At 39.9% G+C, this 18,659-nt stretch overlaps 1 protein-coding gene across 8 annotated transcripts in view; it reads right to left on the bottom strand.

Moving 5' to 3' along the window:
- The window catches only part of KCNQ5 (potassium voltage-gated channel subfamily Q member 5), a 633,783-nt gene that overhangs the window by 21,350 nt on the left and 593,774 nt on the right, over window positions 1-18,659 (bottom strand). For all 8 annotated transcript variants that reach the window (XM_078369545.1, XM_035296121.3, XM_002746718.7 and 5 more), the window contains one exon: window positions 9,081-9,189. In XM_078369545.1, the coding sequence (XP_078225671.1) occupies window positions 9,081-9,189 (109 nt within the window). The remainder of the gene's footprint in view (window positions 1-9,080; window positions 9,190-18,659) is intronic.

Genomic DNA, 18,659 nt, shown 5'->3' with positions numbered 1-18,659 from the left:
ACACAGCTTTAGAGCAAATGTAGCCACAAGTAATTACCTTCAAAACAAAAATAAGCAAAAAGAACATTTTAAGGAGTATATTAGTGAATTTTAAAGATATGTGCTAAATGATCCATAAAATGTTCTTTTAGCAGCATCCTTTACTGTAATGTGTCATAGATTGGCTGTCAAGAATGTCTTAATAGTGACTTGCAAACAAAGACTCATCACCTCTGCTAAAATAGCAGAGATGCCATCAGCAAAATTAAGAACTGGTGATGATGAAACAGCCTGTAGATTTGACAAAACCCACAATGGCAAACATGTGCCTCTTCTTTACTTGTAGTGTATTCTTGCCTGAAATATGAAGTGAGATGTAAGAAGGATTCACAGCTGAGACTGCATTTTAGGGATGGTCAAGAGAATGGTCCCATACATGCCTTTCAGAACAGGAAGAACACAGGGCAAAAAAACCTGAAAAACTTTATCACCCAACCCAGGGTAACAATGAGGTCTGATTTGCATACCCACCTCAGAAACTCTGAAATGTCATCAGTGGTTCTTCAGTTCGCTGATCAGATCTGAGCTATTTTAGAAGAGTTGATGAGCCTTTGCTAGTTACAAAGAAATTCTTGACACTTCATCTATGTTCGTATTAGAGAGAAAGATTCTTGTAATTTAAAAAAGTGTTCTATTTACCATCTGGCTTCAAACCCTTTTCCTTCTAATGAATTTTTCTCCGAAGTCATGGATGACTTTGTTGCCACTTTCAGAGGACCTTTTCACTTTTTATCTTCTTCGACCTCTTAGCAGCATTTAACAGAGTTGACATCTGCCTCCTGCTTGAAACACTTTCCTCCTCTGGCTCCTCTTCTGTCACACTCTCCTGGTTTTCCATCTGTCTGGATGCTTTGAATCTGTCACCTTCAGAGCAGTCTTCCTTTTGCAGCTCCTGTTTGTGAGCCTTAGACTTCTGTGTTGACCATCTTCTCTTTTTAGTCCTGGGGTGAGACTTCTGCAAACCATTTATCTCTGTGCTGACAGCTACCAAATTTGTCCAAATTTCAGATTGTTCTCCTGGGTGTCAAATCCAGAGATCCACCGACTGCTAAGCCCTACTGTGACTGCTTGAACTCAACACTCACAATAATGCACCATCTCCCCTCAAGCCAGCCTCTGTCTCACCATCCTCCAGATGTGCCATCCTTGATTCCTCCTGTTCTTTCCCTCCATCATCTCCAATCTGTAAATATTCAAATCCTATCTGAAATCCATCCTTCATTTTTCTCCATCATGACTGCTCAGCTCAGGCTCCAACAGATCCAGGTCTTGTAACAATATCTCTCTCTTTCCAGTACGTTCCTTACATTGCAATCAGAGTCATCTTTCCAAGTTTTCAAATGAAGTGCTGTATTAGTCCGTTCTTGCACTGCTATAAAGAAATACCTGAGACTGGAAAGTTTATAAATAAAAGAGGTTTAATTGGCTTACAGATTTGCAGGCTGTGCAGGAAGCATGGTTGGCGAGGCCTCAGGAAACTTACAATCATGGCGGAAGACAAAGAGGAAGCAGCCTTCTTATGTGGCTGGAGCAGAATGAAGAGAGAGAAGGGAGGTACCACACCCTTTTAAAGCACGACTCTCACGAGAACTCACTTGCTATTATGAGAACAGCAAGGGGGAAATCCGCCCCCATGATCCAATCACTTCTCACCAGGCTCCTCTTCTGACATTGTGGATTACAGTTCTACATGAGATTTGGGCAAGGCCGCACAGATCCAAACCATATCAGGCCCTGATCTGATAAATTCATTTCTGTACTTAGAATCTTTCCACATTCCTGCTCATTTTTATGGTTCCTGCTCCTCTCTTCAGCCTTACTCTCCTCATCCTTGTTCTCCACCTTCAACCATCACCCATACTTTCTAATGCCACCTTCATTTCTGCTTCTTTGCAGTTGCAGTTCTCTCTGCCAGCCTCTACCACCCTCCTTAGTAACCTGGATAGTTCCTACATATCTACCAGATTTCTTCTTTTCCTTCTTTAGAGTCTTCCCAAGTGCCACCTTCCCCACAAGTGCTGAAATAGGTTGGGCCAAACCATTCTGGACTTGTGTCATTGTAGTAATATGCTTCTCTGCATTATAATAGACCCTACTTTGCTGGTGGCTCCTCACACTCTAAGCAGGGATCCATCTTTCTTGTTAACATTTATCCCTGTGCCTGGTGCACAGTTGAAGCTCAAGACCTATTTTTCAAATGCATGCACTGAACCCCTGGGAAGAGCTTTAAAGAGTCTGTAGTCAGGCTTTGGTAAGGGTCAGGGAGGGAGAGAGAAGAGTTAACTTATCCCTTTCATTGTCCTGTTGCTTCTTCAGAGGGTGCCTGGGAAGGCAGCAAGCTCACCCTGAGGAGAAAAGAGGTGAAATCTACTTGGAACATTGACTCATGGTTGCTCTTCATGGGTGAAAAAATTGCTTTTCCAGCTCTGAGTAATTTCTCAGCCCAGGTGGTGGAAAGGTAACTTCAAGGGGATAATGGCAAGTGCTGCCAGGTGAAGGAGATGCAAGCAGGTGAGGCTGTATATGTTTTGGAAGATGGGAGCACCCTTCAGAAGAGGACATAAAGTACTTCTCATGTGACTTATCATGGGAGTGAGTGGAACTCATAAAGGAAAAGGATAAGCCAGAGCAGAAGATGGGCAGTGGAGGCAGCATGTTGGAAGGCATTAGGAGTCCAGACAACTCAAGGGTAATAATATTAGTATTGACATAATGCTGACTGTGTATACTGTTCTAAGAAATTTGCAAATGTTTATTCATTTATTCATTCCTTACTACAACCCTATGAGGTCAATACCATTACCATCCCCATTTTGCCAATGAGGAAACAAGAGGCTTAAAGAGGGAATGTGAGTTGCTCAAGAGTGTACAGAGGCTGTCCTGTTTCTTGGACTACCTCTCCCTAGTAGTTTTAGGGAGGGTCGGGGGAGGGGATAGAATTAGGTGATGGTGCCCTTGTAAAGCCCGGCTGTAGCTTCAACTAAAAACTTGTTTGAGTTTTCACCCTGTACCTTACTTATTTATTCATTTTATTCTCTAAAAGGCTAGTCTGGCCTGGGCAAGAAAAGGTTGCACAGAGTGAAACATAGCAGGCATGACCATTATTGCATGGAGATAGTAAGAGACATTAACAGCAAGACACAATCGACAGCTTCTTGGTCATTTCTCTTCAAAATAATGAGTCATATGCATCAGTGGTTTTGTTGATATTCACAAGAAGAACAGGTTGCACAGTATTTTGATTCGGTTCTTGACAACTGACAGAAAACATGGTGTATAAAACAAATTGACAGGAAAACAACGGTCATTGAGGATCTTGTTACCAGCAGCCTTTAAAGTGGTTTGCGGACCATAGCTGCTTCACCAACTGTTGGGTACCAATCCGTGCAGAGATTAGTGCTTAGAAACTTTTAATAGCAGTTTGACAGGATAATTTTATATCTGTTGAAATCGTTTTACAAATCGAAAAAAAAAAGTAGCCTTAATCCTAGATGTAGTAATTCTATGAAAACAATACTGCTAAGAAGCAGGTAAACTTTGTATTATAACATTTTAACAAAGCTTTTTCCTCAAACGCTAAATCCTTTACACAGTACTTATATGTTGTGTTGGTATGCATATCTGATAAATTACCTGCCAGTTCAATACAGAACTACAATTTCTGTTATATTTAAAAAAGTTACTATTTTGGGGCTCTTGCATAAATATGCAGCTATATACGACTTTCAAATATTTGTTATTTTAGTATCAGTCTTTTTTTATTTATTTTTTTCTTTAGAGATAGGGTTTTACCATGTTGCCCTGGCTGGTCTTGAAACCCTGAGCTCAAGTGATTGGCCCAATTTGGCCTCCCAAACTGCTGGATTTACAGGCATGAGCCACCATGCCTGGCCTGTTATTTTAAATTAAAGAAACATATATTAATTTTTGTGTAAAATTTTGCCCAAGATTCATGTATCTGTAATGACTACAATGCCACGTACTAGCATGAAAGATAATTGTTGCCTTCAGATATTCCCAATTAGCCAGATGCTTGACATTTTGAAGAAACACATCTAGGTAATTTATGGGCTATACTTTTCAGTCAGTGATAGAAAAACGGGTAACCTACTATGAAATAGGTATAAGTGAGTGTGTAGAATCCTCTAGAGTTTATCCATTTGTTCACTTACTTTCCTGCTAATTTTATCTTTCCATTTAGGAACTAATTTCTATGAATGAATGAAAAGAAACTTAACATTGTTTGAACTGAATCACTAAAATATGGAGGTTTTGTTAAAGTACAGTCTTTACTCCCAGAGGTGAGTTTGGAAACATATTTCCAGCAAACTTTTGCATTTCCATGAAATAATATTCTGAGAAAAATCTGTGATAATTCAGGAAGAAATACACAAAACTAAGTTTTCTTCTGTGTAGAAGACATATTTTGCAAAAAGTCTAAAAATAGTCATTCTTTACTATGTACTATAAAGAGTGACATTATTAGAAAAGTGTCAGAATGCATTTGGACAATAGCATCCAGACAAGTTCAAAGAGTAACTTTAATCATCTCTAGAAAAATGGCAGATTTTTTTTTCTTAAAATATATATTTTATTGCGTTTTAGGTTTTGGGGTACATGTGAAGAACATGCGAGATTGTTGCATAGGTTTTACATGGCAATGTGGTTTGCTGCCTTCCTCCGCATCACCTGTATCTGACATTTCTCCCCATGTTATCACTCCTCAGCTCCCTAATCCCCACTGTCCCTCCCCTAGCTCCCCCCACCATAGACCCCAGTGTGTGGCTCCCCGCCCTGTGTCCATGTGTTCTCATTGTTCAACACCTGCCTATGAATGAGAATATGTGGTGTTTGATTTTCTGTTCTTGTGTCAGTTTGCTGAGAATGATGGTTTCCAGCTTCATCCATGTCCTTACAAAGGACACAAACTCATCGTTTTTTACAGCTGCATAGTATTCCATGGTGTGTATATGCCACATTTTCCCTGTCCAGTCTATCATCGATGGGCACTTGGGTTGGTTCCAAATCTTTGCTATTGTAAACTGTGCTGCAATGAACATTCATGTGCATGTGACCTCATAGTAGAATTATTTATAATCCTTTGGATATATACCCAGTAATAGGATTGCTGGGTCAAATGGAATTTCTATTTCTAGGTCCTTGAGGAATCACCCCACACTGTCTTCCACAATGGTTGAACTAATTTACACTCTCACCAACAGTGTAAAAGTGTTCCTATTTCTCCACAACCTCTCCAGCATCTGTTATCTCCAGATTTTTTAACGATTGCCATTCTAACTGGCTTGAGATGGTATCTCAATGTAGTTTTGATTTGCATTTCTCTAATGACGAGTGATGATGAGCAGTTTTTCATATGGTTTTTGGCCTCATATATGTCTTCTTTTGTAAAGTGTCCATATCCTTTGCCCACTTTTGAATGGGCTTGTTTGTTTTTTTCTTGTAAATCTGTTTTAGTTCTTTGTAGATTATGGATATTAGCCCTTTGTCAGATGGATAGATTGCAAAATTTTTTCCCATTCTGTTGGTTGCTGATTCATTCTAATGATTGTTTCTTTTGCTGTGCAGAAGCTCTGGAGCTTAATTATGTCCCATTTGTCTATTTTGGGTTTTGTTGCCAATGCTTTTGGAGTTTTAGTCATGAAGTCCTTACCTACTCCTATGTCCTGAATGGTTTTGCCTAGATTTTCTTCTAGGGTTTTTATGGTGTTAGGTCTTATGTTTAAGTCTTTAATCCATCTGGAGTTAATTTTAGTGTAAGGTGTCAGGAAGGGGTCCAGTTTCTGCTTTCTGCACATGGCTAGCCAGTTTCTCCAACACCATTTATTAAACAGGGAATCCTTTCCCCATTGCTTGTTTTTGTCTGGTCTGTCAAAGATCAGATGGTTGTAGAAAATGACAGGTGTTTAATAAATATTGATAGCTGAAAATAAGAATTCTTACTTTATTCTTTGTGAAGGTAGTGATATTATTTTCCATACTGTCATTCTTGCAATGGAATGTGTATTTTTTGTTACCCACTTTAATTTGGCTCTTAGGAAAAACTACTATTGCAACAGTTACTGAAATACAAAAGGCATATTTAAGTATCATATTAAATATTCTAACAATTAAAAAATAACCAGAAAAATGTCAAAATTACTATTTTGGAGATGAATTATAGACATTTCACACTTGCAATCAGTAATATATATACTGCTTCAGGGGAGCTGCAAGAGGTGGGCATGTTCTGGCAGAAAACCTTTCCAGCAACTGATGTTGAACTTATTGACATAATTAAACTCCTTAGGAAAAGAAACTTTCTGCATAAGATTTGGGACTCATACCTACAAACTTCTTTTTAGAACTGCTAATTGTATTGGTTGGTTTTTAAAATTATTTATCTTAAGAAATGAAGTATACCATGAGTAGAAAATTTTCAGTTAGGTTATTAAGCTACTGAGTGTATCTATTAGGTTTTTATAGAATCTGTTAACTTTATTTTCTTTAAAAAAATTTTTTTTGAGACAGAATCTCATTCTGTTGCCCAGGCTGGAGTGCAGTGGCGCGATCTTGGCTCACCACAACCTCTGCCTCCTGGGTTCAAGAGACAGAATCTGTTAATTTAAAATGGAATTTAGAAGTGATGTAAAACCACTAAGCAGAATCAGGATATGGAGGAAAAAAGCATCCCCCTTAGGTATCATAAAGCAGCAAGCAGAAAACTTCAGGAATCTACCAAAAGATAGGTATGTAAATAGTAAAATTCCATTAAAAATAAGAACCAACAAAGAATTCTGAATAGCAAGGGAATTCTGCAAAGGACTTCACCAAAATCTGTCAAGTTTCAAGAAGAATAACAAAGAAAATCTTAAGCCGTTGCTAAAGTGCTTAGCTAGCAGAATAAACCTATTTCATTTTCTTTGTTGAAGCTCACAATCCTTTTTACAGGTTGTAAAGCAAAGGCAGACAGCTTCCGAAGGTCTTGGGAAATGACATAAACTGGGATAAGTATGACTTTTAGGAAGCCTGATCTGCTTTCACTAGATAAGATTTTCCATACTTGTTGCAAGTCAGATTAATTTGTGGACTGAATTACCCCACCTTTACTTTAGGGTCTTTTATGGATATACTCAACGCATGTGAAAAATTTCAAGGTGACTTCTAGACCAGTAATGTTCAATAGAACTTTCTGTGACGAGGGAAATGTTCTGTTTCTTTGTCTGATGAAGTAGCCACTGGTCACTTATGGCTATTGAACCCTTGAAATAGGAATGGTATGACTGATCAACTAAATTTTAAAATGTATTTTATTTTAATTAATCCAAATTTAAATAGCCTCAATATTCCCAAGTAGCCAGTGGCTATCATATTGGACAGTGCAGTTCTAAATCCTCTCTATCCCTTGAACTGAAGGCTTTAGACATCTTTACACTACATATTCTGGGTTATCTGGGCTTGTACAACACCCAAGGCTTCTAGGTTCACCAGAGTGGGGCGACCATATAATTGATTGTCCAAACTAGGACACTTTGAGAAAGATGGGGAGCATTATTAACATTTGTGATGAGACTACAGGCATAATCCGGGACTGTCCAGGCCAAACAGGAAGGTATAATCTCTCCACCCATAGGGTTTGTGACTTGAGGTTCCATTGAGAAGTAACTGGACTTCACTTTTTTTTTAGGCTGCTGCTACAGATAGTGTCTAAGCATCTTCTGGAGTTTTAACATACCATGATTTTCTTTGACCCCAAAAATATTTATGAAAATCTTTAGAATTCATTTCTGCTTTCCCAGTGACTCTCAAGTATATAGTAAAGCAGTGTCTAACATGATGCCAAATGACTAAAAATAGAGGTAAGCAATCATACTGATATTTAAGATTAGACCAAGCATCTGAATAGCCAAATTGGTTTGGATATTTTATTTTATTTTTTGGAGATAGAGTGTTGCTCTTTTGCCCAGGCTGGAGTTCAGAGGCGTGATCTCTGCTCACTGCAACCTCCACCTCCTGGGCTCAAGTGATTCTCCTGCTTCAGCCTCCCAAGCAGTTGGGATTACAGGTGCCTGCCACCACGCCCAGCAAATTTTTGTATTTTTAGTAGAGATGGGGTTTTGCCATGTTGGCCACGCTGATCTCGAACTCCTGACCTCACGTGATCCTTCTTGGTCTCCCAAGGTGCTGGGATTACAGGCATGAGCCAGTGTACCTGGCCTGGTTTGGATACTTAAACTTTCTTTTAGTTTTTCACCAACAGGCAGAGGTATTTTTATTAGCAATGTAGTTACTCAGCATCCTCTAACAGATACTAATTCTCCCAAAAGGATTAAACTGGGCTGGCTGAGCATGCAGCAGTTCATCTAGTCCAGGTCCAGATTTTGTGTGTGTGTGTGTGTGTGGTGGGAAAGGTCATGGAAAATGTAAATTTAAGTTGCTACATGTACTCTCTTAGCTCTCTGCCATCAGTAGAGGAAGCAAATTAAGATAAGGTTTTAACAATTACATTTCAGAGAATAAGACTAAGTCACTGCAAAATACTTTAGGTTTCCCATTTTCAGAACTCAAGCCATTTTAAAATAGCCTACAAGGCCTTTTCTTTGATATACAATTCTGTACAGAATACAGATTTGTATATAAAATGAGCAAGTTATATTTGCATTTATATATAAAATTATATTTTATCCATTATATTTGTATATAAAATATGAGAAAGTCATCAAAATAATTTCAAAATCCAATTGCATCAATAAAAAAAATGTCCTTAAAACAGCAGATACACATGACAAGCCAAGACTTGTGGAATATCTCTAACATGGCTGGCTTTTCAAATCCCACCCACATTTTATAACATTTTGTGTTGAACACAGCAGAGTTTTGTACTAAGCAACAAATATTTCACAATGTATAGGCCTATGGATGAACAGGAAAAGGGAAAGTGGTTATTTCAGGATATTTACCTGTAGAAAAATAACTTAGCAACATAGCAATTCAATTAATCAGAAGTATGTCTCTGAATCACTTTGTTGAAGATTTTCACCGACCTGATAGCTCGGATGACAGTTTTAAGTGGTGGGGTGAGGTCTTCCACTGATACATCACACTGGCATCCTTTTTCATCATATACGTCATCAGTGCCAAGGGCTGTGTCAGCTGCAAGAGAATACTGCCAGTTAAATAACACTACCATCCACAGTTTGAAACATGTTGCTGAATTTTTCTCACATAGAAATGGCGGGATACTCACAGACTAAGCTGATAAACCAAGATATGTATAAGGTCAGCTAATTGTCTTCCCAATTTTATTTTTTCTTCTTTTTCTACAGCCTCCTCAGTTTTATGTAATTTAATATAAATACTTTTCTGAGCTGTTTTCTGTGGGGAAGATGAAGCTGTTGACATATTATCTTCCAGTAGTGGTGATGGATTTGTGTTGATCCACTCATGCTCTTTTGCCCAGTTCTTGGAAACAGCCAGCTTTTAAATGGCAGCTGTCTGGAGTTACAGAAATAGTCTTTGGACTTGTAAACTAACTGGCCTGTGTATATCAAGCTCACATCCCATGACATTGATTCTATTATCCTTGTGCCCTGAACAAGTAAGCTAAGCGGCAGGAGCTGAGAAAGTTGACTACTGATTAGTTACTGGATATAGGTGGCCAGGAAAGGGCTTGCATTAGATCATACAGCAAAGCTGAAAGCAGATTTTCAGACTGGATAAAAAAATCAGTTTTTCATAAATCAAGGAAATTTACTTCTGGGTTAATTGCACATGTTTGAGGAAGGGTACAAGGTTATAATAAATGCCAAATTATTATGAATTTGTAAACTAAATAAGGAATATGTTTATATCATTGCATTTTTGTTTTCAGTAACAAAATATTGGAATTAAGTTAAAATTCCTGTGATGGGTGATAGGTTTAATTAATATTGGTAGGTTTATATAATGGAATATTAGACAACTTTTATAAATGATGTTGAAGACTAATGACTGGGAAAATGTCATAAGGTATTGTTAAAGAAAAAAATCTTGAGGGAACGATCCAAGATGGCCTATTGATAACAGCTCGGGATTGCAGCTCTCAAAGCGCAGAGGACTAGAGGACGCCACACTTTCAGACAAATTCTGGTCGCTCACGGAGCAGAAGATCCCCAGTGGAGGAACCACATGGGTCACCAGCGCGACTCTTGTGGCCGGTGCAGTGGTTTTGCTGGCACCTCGGCGTGGCAGCTCTTGGAGCAGAGTAAACAGGGTTGGCTCCCCTTCTGACTGAGACTTGGAGGACCCACACGGGCTGCCAGTGCGACTCTTGTGGCTGGTGCAGCGGCTTCGCCAGCACCTCGGCTTGGCAGCTCTTGGAGCAGAGTAAACAGGACCAGCTCCCCTTCTGACCGAGGTTTGCAGGACCCACATGGGTCCCCAGCACAACTCCTGAGACTGGTGCAGTGGCTGTGAAGGCACCTCAGCGCGGCAGCTCTCGGCACAGAGTAAATGAGACTGGTTCCCCTTCTGACTGAGGTTTGGAGCCCGGGGAAGGCAGAGTCACCCATTACGGACACAAGAAGGAAGCCAGACAGGAGAATCCTGGGCAGAAAAGCACCATCAGTCTTAACGCCCTGGAAACTAACAACTGGAAACTAACAACTTAGACTTCCAATCAAGAGACCTAATCTGAAAGTTGGTAATTTCAAAGACGGCAGGAGGATAAATTTACAATGACGGGAAGAAACCAGCGTAAAAAAGCAGAGAATACTCAAAATCAGAACGCCTCTCCCTCTAAAGATGATCACAGTTCCACATCAACAATGGAACAAAGCTTGATGGAGAAGGAGCGCATCCCAATGACAGAATCACTCTTCAAGGAATGGATAATAAGAAACTTCGGTGAGTTAAAAGACCATGTTGTAGCCCAACGTAAAGAAACTAGGAACTTTGAAAAAAGGTTTGATGAAATCCTATTGAGAATAGACAACTTAGAGTGGAGTATGAGTGAATTAATGGAACTAAAGAATACAATACAGGAACTCCGAGAAGTATGCACAGGTTTAAACACTCGAATTGTTCAAACAGAAGAAGGGATATCAGAGGTCAAAGTCCAACTTAATGAAATAAAACGTGAAGAAACGATTAGAGAAAAAAGGATAAAAAGGAATGAGCAAAGTCTCCAAGAAATGTGGGACTATGTGAAAAGACCAAATTTACGTTTGATAGGTGTACCTGAATGCGACGGAGAGAATGAATCCAAGCTGGAAAATACCCTTCAGGATATTATTCAGGAAAATTTTCCTAAACTAGCAAAGCAGGTCAAAATTCAACCCCAGCTAATACAGAGAACACCACAAAGATATTCCTCAAGAAGAGCAACCCCAAGGCACATAATCGTTAGATTCACCAGGGTTGAAACGAAGGAGAAAATACTAAGGGCAGCCAGAGAGAAAGGTCAGGTTACCCATAAAGGCAAGCCTATCAGACTTACAGCAGATCTCTCAGCAGAAACTCTACAAGCCAGAAGAGAGTGGGGGCCAATATTCAACATCCTCAAAGAACAGAACCTTCAGCCCAGAATTTCATATCCAGCCAAACTAAGCTTCACAACTGAAGGAAAAATAAAATCTTTTATGAACAAGCAAGTACTCAGAGATGTTATTACCATCAGGCCTTATTTACAAGAGCTTCTGAAAAAGGAATTACACACAGAAAGAAACAACCGGTATTAGCCTTACTAAAAATATACCAAAAAGTAAAGTGCACCAACATAAAGAAGAATTTTCATCAACGAATGGATTAAACAGCCAGTTAACATCAAATGGCAGTAACCCTAAATTTAAATCGACTAAATCCCCCAATCAAAAGACACAACCAAAACCCAATGGCATGTTACATCCAGACCTGTTTCACATGCAAGGATACACAAAGACTCAAAACAAAGGAATGGAGAAAGATTTACCAACCAAATGGAGAGCAAAAATAAATAAATAAATAAATACATAAATACATAAATACATAAAAAGCAGGAGTTGCAATTCTCGTAGGAGATAAAATAGATTTTAAAGCAACAAAGATATAGTGGTAAGAGGATCAATACAACAACAAGAGCTAACGATCCTAATACCCAGATACATAGAGACTTAGATTCAATGAGGCAGAAAATTAATAAGGATATCAAGGACTCGAACCAGATCTGGAACAAGTAAACTTAATAAATATTTATAGAGCTCTCCACTTCAAATACACAAAATTTACATTCTTGTCAATACCACATCACACCTACTCATAGGTTTAAATGAAACATTGATTGGCCATTATTAATGCTCATTTTTTTTTTCAGAATAAAGCAATATTTCCGTTCACCCTCCCTCTCTCTCTTCCTCTTTCTTTCTCTCCTTTACTCATTTTTTTTTCTTTCCTTCTCTCAAAAAAAGAAATCAACTTGTAAACCTCTAGATCCAGGTCGGCAATGTCTCTCTCATTGCTTGAATTCCTTCCTTCCCTTCCCTCCCTCCCTTCATCCCTCCCTCCCTCCCCCCTTCCTCCTTTCCTTCCTCCCTTCCTTCCTTCATCCCTTCCTTCCTCCCTCCCTTCCTCCTTCCCTCCCTTCCTTCCTCCCTCCCTTCTTCCTTCCCTCCCTTCCTGCCTTCCTCCCTTCCTCCTTCCCTCCCTAAAAAAAAAAAAGAAAAAAATCTTTATAAATGAAATTAAGAATGATTTTATTGTTTTTCCTTGCCTGTATTTTCTAACGTTTCTCCAGTGAACATGTATTACTTTAGTAATACAAAGTAAATAAAGTAATAAAAGTGTTCTCATGAAAGAGGAGTTATGTGGCCTGCAAATGCTTTTGTTTTTTTTTTTTTGAGACAGTCTTGTTTAGTCACCCAGGCTGAAGTGCAGTAGTGTGATCTTGGCTCACTGTAACTTCCACCTATTGGGTTCAAGCAATTCTCATGCCTCAGCCCCCCAAGTAGCTGGGATTACAGGCCCGCTCCACCACACTCAGCCAATTTTTGTATTTTTAGTAGAGATGGAGTTTCACCATGTTGACCAGGCTGGTCTCGAACTACTGGCCTCAAGTGATCCATCTGCCTTGGCCTCCCTAAGTGCTGGGATTACAGGGATGAGCCATCACTCCTGGCCTCCAAATACCATTATATGGTCCAAGCCTCTCTAAATATTGACATACACTAGAGGACTAATACTACTTTGTGTTGCCTTTGCATTGTGCAGCGTTCATTTGCTAAGTCATAAAAGGGAAATAATTTGTCACGGGCTATCCTGGTTGGGCTCCAAATTTTGAAAGACTATTGGAAGTTCATTCATGTAGGCAGTGCTTGTATTTGGAATGCAGTTTGTGTGTCATTTACGTCAGTGAATATTTACTGTGTGTTTATGCAGGTTACTTTTTGCTAAAGTGCAGGTGGTAGTGGGGGAAGAGATATTGAGATACATGTAGACACGTGGATCTTCACAGCTCTTCTTCAGGGTCCCTTTGGCTTTCTTGCCCTCAAGCGTAGTGGGGGACAGATAAAACTACTACCTCACAATAATTATAATAATAGTGCTATTTCTCTAAATTTGTCTTCCTGTATTCATATATTGAAACGTAATAGCCAGTGTGATAGTATTAAGATGTGGGAACTTTAGGAGGTGATTCATTTATGAGGGTGGAGCCCTCATGAATGGGATTAGCAACCTTATAGAAGGGCTGGAGTGAACTAGGTAGGCCCTCTTGCCCTCCTGTCCTTCTCCTATGTGAGGGCATAGCACTGGTCTCTTCTGGAGGACTCAGTAGCAAGGTGCCATCTTGAACTTCCAACCTTTAGAACTGTAAGAAATAAATTTCTAGTCTTTCTTTATAGGTTATCCAGTCTCAGGCATATTGTTATAGTAGCGCAAATAGACTAAGACAAATAGCAATCACTCATTAAAATTTACGCCAGGTACTGGGATGCAGCTTCCGCATATATTAGTTTTCATACTTAGAGCAACTTTGCAAGTTGTTGATGGTTTTATGACCAATTTTCAGATGCAGAAATTAAGGCTTGGAGAGGGTAAGTACCTCCTCTGAGGCCATGAAGGTGGCAATTGGAGCTAGTAAGTTGCAGAGGATGAGATTAGAATCCAGTTTCCTGTGGCTCCAAAGCCCATGCCCTTTGCACTGTATTACTCAATGTCAGAATGAGTTTGGGGTTAAATCGTGACATACAACATGTCAGGAGAGACAGGGCAAAGAGCTCACTACCTGTGCATGTTGCCTGATGTGTACAGCTTGTTCCTGTCAGATACATGTTTTCTCCAGAAAAGTTTGCCCCAGTTGGAATAGGAGTACATTGATTAACTCTGTGTTTGACAGTTGGCTCTGACTCAGTGATGTCACTTCAGGGTAGCCCAGTTTGCTGGACCGACCACCCACACAACACAGTCTTTTCAGCCCATAAACATCATGCCTAGGGTTAGATGACATTCTTCCCAGAAATTGTTTATGGTTTCTTTTTCTGATTTTATTGTAAACTGCTCTTAGTTGCTGTAGTGGGATGAATAGAGTCACCCCAAGATTTTTTTTTTTTTTTTTTTTTTTTTTTTTTTTTTAGGGAAAAAGAGAAAAAGAAGGGGAAAAAAAGAAAAAGGGGGAAAAAGGAATATTACTTCATTCCTAAAATGGGTTTCAATAATGGCCGATCAATATTTTGAGTGTTTAAAGTGGTTAATGCATATTTTATGTGTTTAAAATGGAGACCTCTATTGTGTTTATTTGTTCTGGCTCTGAGTTCAAATCCTGGATATCGTTATCAATTTGTTGTCTCGTTGAATCTAAATCTATGTGTCTTATGTATCTGGGTGTTAAGATCTCTTATTGTTACATTAATCCTTTTACCCTTGTATCCTTATAGCTTTGAAATCTATTTTGCCAAATGTGAAAATTGCAACTCCTGCTTTTTATTTATTTATTTTTGCTCTCCATTTGGTTGGTACGTTTTTTTTTTCCATCCCTTTATTTTGAGTCTATGTATATCTTTGGATATACCGTTGGATTTTGTCTGTATCTTTTGATTGGGAGATTTGGTTGATTTAACTTTAGGGTTGCTGCCATTTGATATTAACTGGCTATTTTGTCCTTTTGTTGATAAAAATTCTTCTTTATGTTAACGCTCTTTACTTTTTGGTGTATTTTTAGAAAGGATCATACTGGTTGTTCCTTTCTGTGTATAATGCTTCTTTTAGAAGTTCTTGTAAAGCAGGCCTGGTGGTAATAAAATCTCTGAGTACTTGCTTGTTCCTAAAAGATTTTATTTTTCCTTCAAATGTAAAGCTTAAATTGGCAGGATATGAAATTCTGGGCTGAAAGTTTTGTTCTTTAAGTATATTGAATATTGGCCCCCACTCTCTTCTAGCTTGTAGGGTTTCCGTTGAGAGATCTGCTGTAAGCCTAATAGGCTTACCTTTATGGGTAACTTGATCTTTCTCTGTGGCTGCCCTTAATATTTTCTCCTTCGTTTCGATCTTGGTGAATCTAACGATTATGTGCCTTGGGGTTGGTCTTCTTGAGGAATATCTTTGTGGTGTTCTCTGTATTGCCTGGGGTTGAATAGTGTCCTGCTTTGCTAAATTAGGAAAATTTTCCTGGATAATGTCCTGGAGAGTATTTTCCAGCTTGACTTCGTTCTCTCCGTCACATTCAGGTACACCAATCAAGCGTATATTAGGTCTTTTCACATAGTCCCATATTTCTTGGAGACTTTGCTCATTCCTTTTTATCCTTTTTTCTCTATTCTTGTCTTGTCGTTTTGTTTCATTAAGTTGGTCTTCGACCTCTAATACCCTTTCTTCTGCTTGATCCATTCGGCTGTTTAAGCTTGTACATATTTCACTCAGTTCTCGTGTTGTATTTTTCAACTCCATAAGTTCATTTGTATTCCTCTCTATATTGTCTATTCTTTTCAACATTTCATCGAACCTTTTTTCCAAGTTCTTAGTTTCTTTACATTGGGTTAGAACAAGTTCCTTTAACTCCCAGAAGTTTCTTATCATCCACCTTTTAAAGCCTACTTCAGATAATGGAACACAGTCCTTTTCCATCAGGGCTTGTTCCGTTACTGATGAGTCCTTTTCCATCAGGGCTTGTTCGGTTGCTGATGAGTCCTTTTCCATCAGGGCTTGTTCCGTTGCTGATGGGTTCTGATTTTGAGTATACTCAGCCTTCTTAGGCTGTTTTTTTCCCTTCATTGTAGATGAACCGCCTTTCTAATTAGTTTTCTGAGTCGACGTCCGACTTACTGATTCCCAGTGCTGGGATCCGAGCCACCCACTGTGGCAGCCTAAATAGCAGCGATAAGACTGATGGTGCTCTTCTGCCCGGGAATCTCTGGTCTGGCTTCCCTCTTGAGTCCGCAACAAGCGGCTCTGACTTCCCGGAGCTCCAAACTCTGGTCAGTAGGGGAAGCGGTCCCGTTGGCTCTGCGTGAAGAGCTGCTGCACCGAGACGCCGGCAAAACCACTGCAGCGGCCACAAGAGTCGCGCTGGCGACCCGTGGGGCTCCTCCACTGGGAGTCGGCTAATCGGTGAGTGACGAAAATTCGTCTAATGATGTGGCGTCGTCTCGTTCTCTGAGCTTTCACTGGGAGCTACAATCCTGAGCTGTTAGTGGTCGGCCATCTTGGATCCCACCCCAAGATTTATGTCCACGTGGAATATCAGAATATGAACTCAGTTGGAATAAACGTCTTGCAGATGTACTTAATGTAGGGTTTAAGATGAGATCATGCTGGATTAGTGTGAACCCTAAATGCAGCAAACATGTCTTTATGAGACAGAAAAGGCAATGACATAGGGACACAGAGAAGATGGAAGCAGAGGCTGGAGTCATGCATCTACAAGCCAAGGAACACCAGGGATTGTTGGCCACCACCAGCAGTTAGGAGAGAGGAGGGGCTGGTTTCTCCCACAGAGCTTCCAGAAGGAAGCAAACACAATGATCCCATGATTTCAGATTTCTGGACTCCTGTACTGTAAGACAATATGCTTCTGTGGTTTCAAGCCACCTGATTTGTAGTTAATTTGGGATGGCAGCCCAAGGAAACTAATATAGTTGGGAAAACTTTCCTTCATGGCTTCCAATTCTTTACTCCAGGACAATAATGATGATGATAGTAATACGAGTTTTTTTTTTTTTTAGAAAAATTTAATTATGTGCCAAGAACTTTAATTAATTGCATCAAAACCCCATGAAGTGTGTCTTACTATTACCTCTTATTTTGTAGATTATGAAAGTGAGGAATAGAAGGCTAAGAAACTTGCCAAAGGACACTTGGAGAATAAATAACAGAGTGAGAAAATGAGAACTTTAACCCAGGTAATTGGGTTCTGGAGCTGTCTGACTCTGAGCCTCACCTCTGACCGCTTTCAGATTTGCCCTTCTTGTAGCATTCTCTCTCTCTCTCTCTCTCTCTTTTTTTTGAGATGGTGTTGCCCAGGCTGGAGTGCAGTGGCACAATCTTGGTTCGCTGCATCCTCCACCTCCTGGGTTCAAGCAGTTCTCAGCCTCCTAAGTAGCTGGGATTACAGGTGCCCACCACCATGTCCAGCTAATTTTTGTATTTTTAGTAGAAACAGGGTTTCACCATGTTGGCCAGGCTGGTCTTGAACTCCTGACCTCAAGTGATCTACCCACCTTGGCCTCCCAGAGTGCTGGGATTATGGGTGTGAGGCACTGTGCCTGGTTGCCCTTCTTGCATCTCTTACTGGTATCTGGGTTCTCATCTCCTGCATTACATTTTCCTTCCCATGGCTGGTGTACTTGGCATGGTGTGGATCCCATAACATGCAGAGGGGATCTGATTTTGAGCAATGTGGTCATCATGGCCATGTGCTGGGCCAGGCCACACCCAAAGGAGACTTGGAAATATACAGACCCTGGAACTTCACGGAGTATGTGTAAGGGATGAGGGGAGGTCAGGTGGAATAGAGGACTCACATACAGGCTGACAAAACTGAAGCCACGAGCCATTATTATGGAGCCCTGTGAGATGCCCAGATGTTAGCTCCCCAAAGGAAATGCTGAATAACAGTTTATCAAGAGTCCCAGTACAGCTGGGCATGGTGGCTCATTCCTGTAATCCCAGCACTTTGGGAGGCTGGGACAGGAAGATTGCTTAAGGCCAGGAGTTTGAGACCAGGCTGGGCAACCCTGTCTCTACAAATAATAATAATAAAAATAAAAAGCTGGGCATGGTGGTGTGTGTGCCTGTAGTGATTCAAGCTACTCAGGAGGCTGAGGAGGGAGAATAGCTTCAGCCCAGGAGTTTGAGGTTGCAGTTAACTATGATTGTACTACTTCACTCCAGCCTGGGCAACTGAGTGACACCTGTCTCTTAAAAAGATTCCCAGTACAGAATTCACAGGAGTGTTTTATGCTGTCCTTCAAAATAGAGGCATATGACTGCTTTTTCTCATCTGAATCTGAATGAGAACTACTTCTATCTTAGTCTCTTCTTATATCTGAGAAAACTCAGGAACACTGGAGTGGTTACAAGACAGATCCTGCAAGCCTATATTAATAACTTCTGTATTTGAAAACGCAGTATAACCAACCATAACATGATAATGCACGTTCAAATAATGAAATAGCATA

This window comes from Callithrix jacchus, chromosome 4 (genome assembly GCF_049354715.1).
Source record: "Callithrix jacchus isolate 240 chromosome 4, calJac240_pri, whole genome shotgun sequence".
In the NCBI taxonomy this organism is placed as follows: domain Eukaryota; kingdom Metazoa; phylum Chordata; class Mammalia; order Primates; family Cebidae; genus Callithrix; species Callithrix jacchus.
The sequence above is the reverse complement of the archived record's forward strand: the minus strand, read 5'-3'. Positions and strand labels throughout refer to the sequence as shown.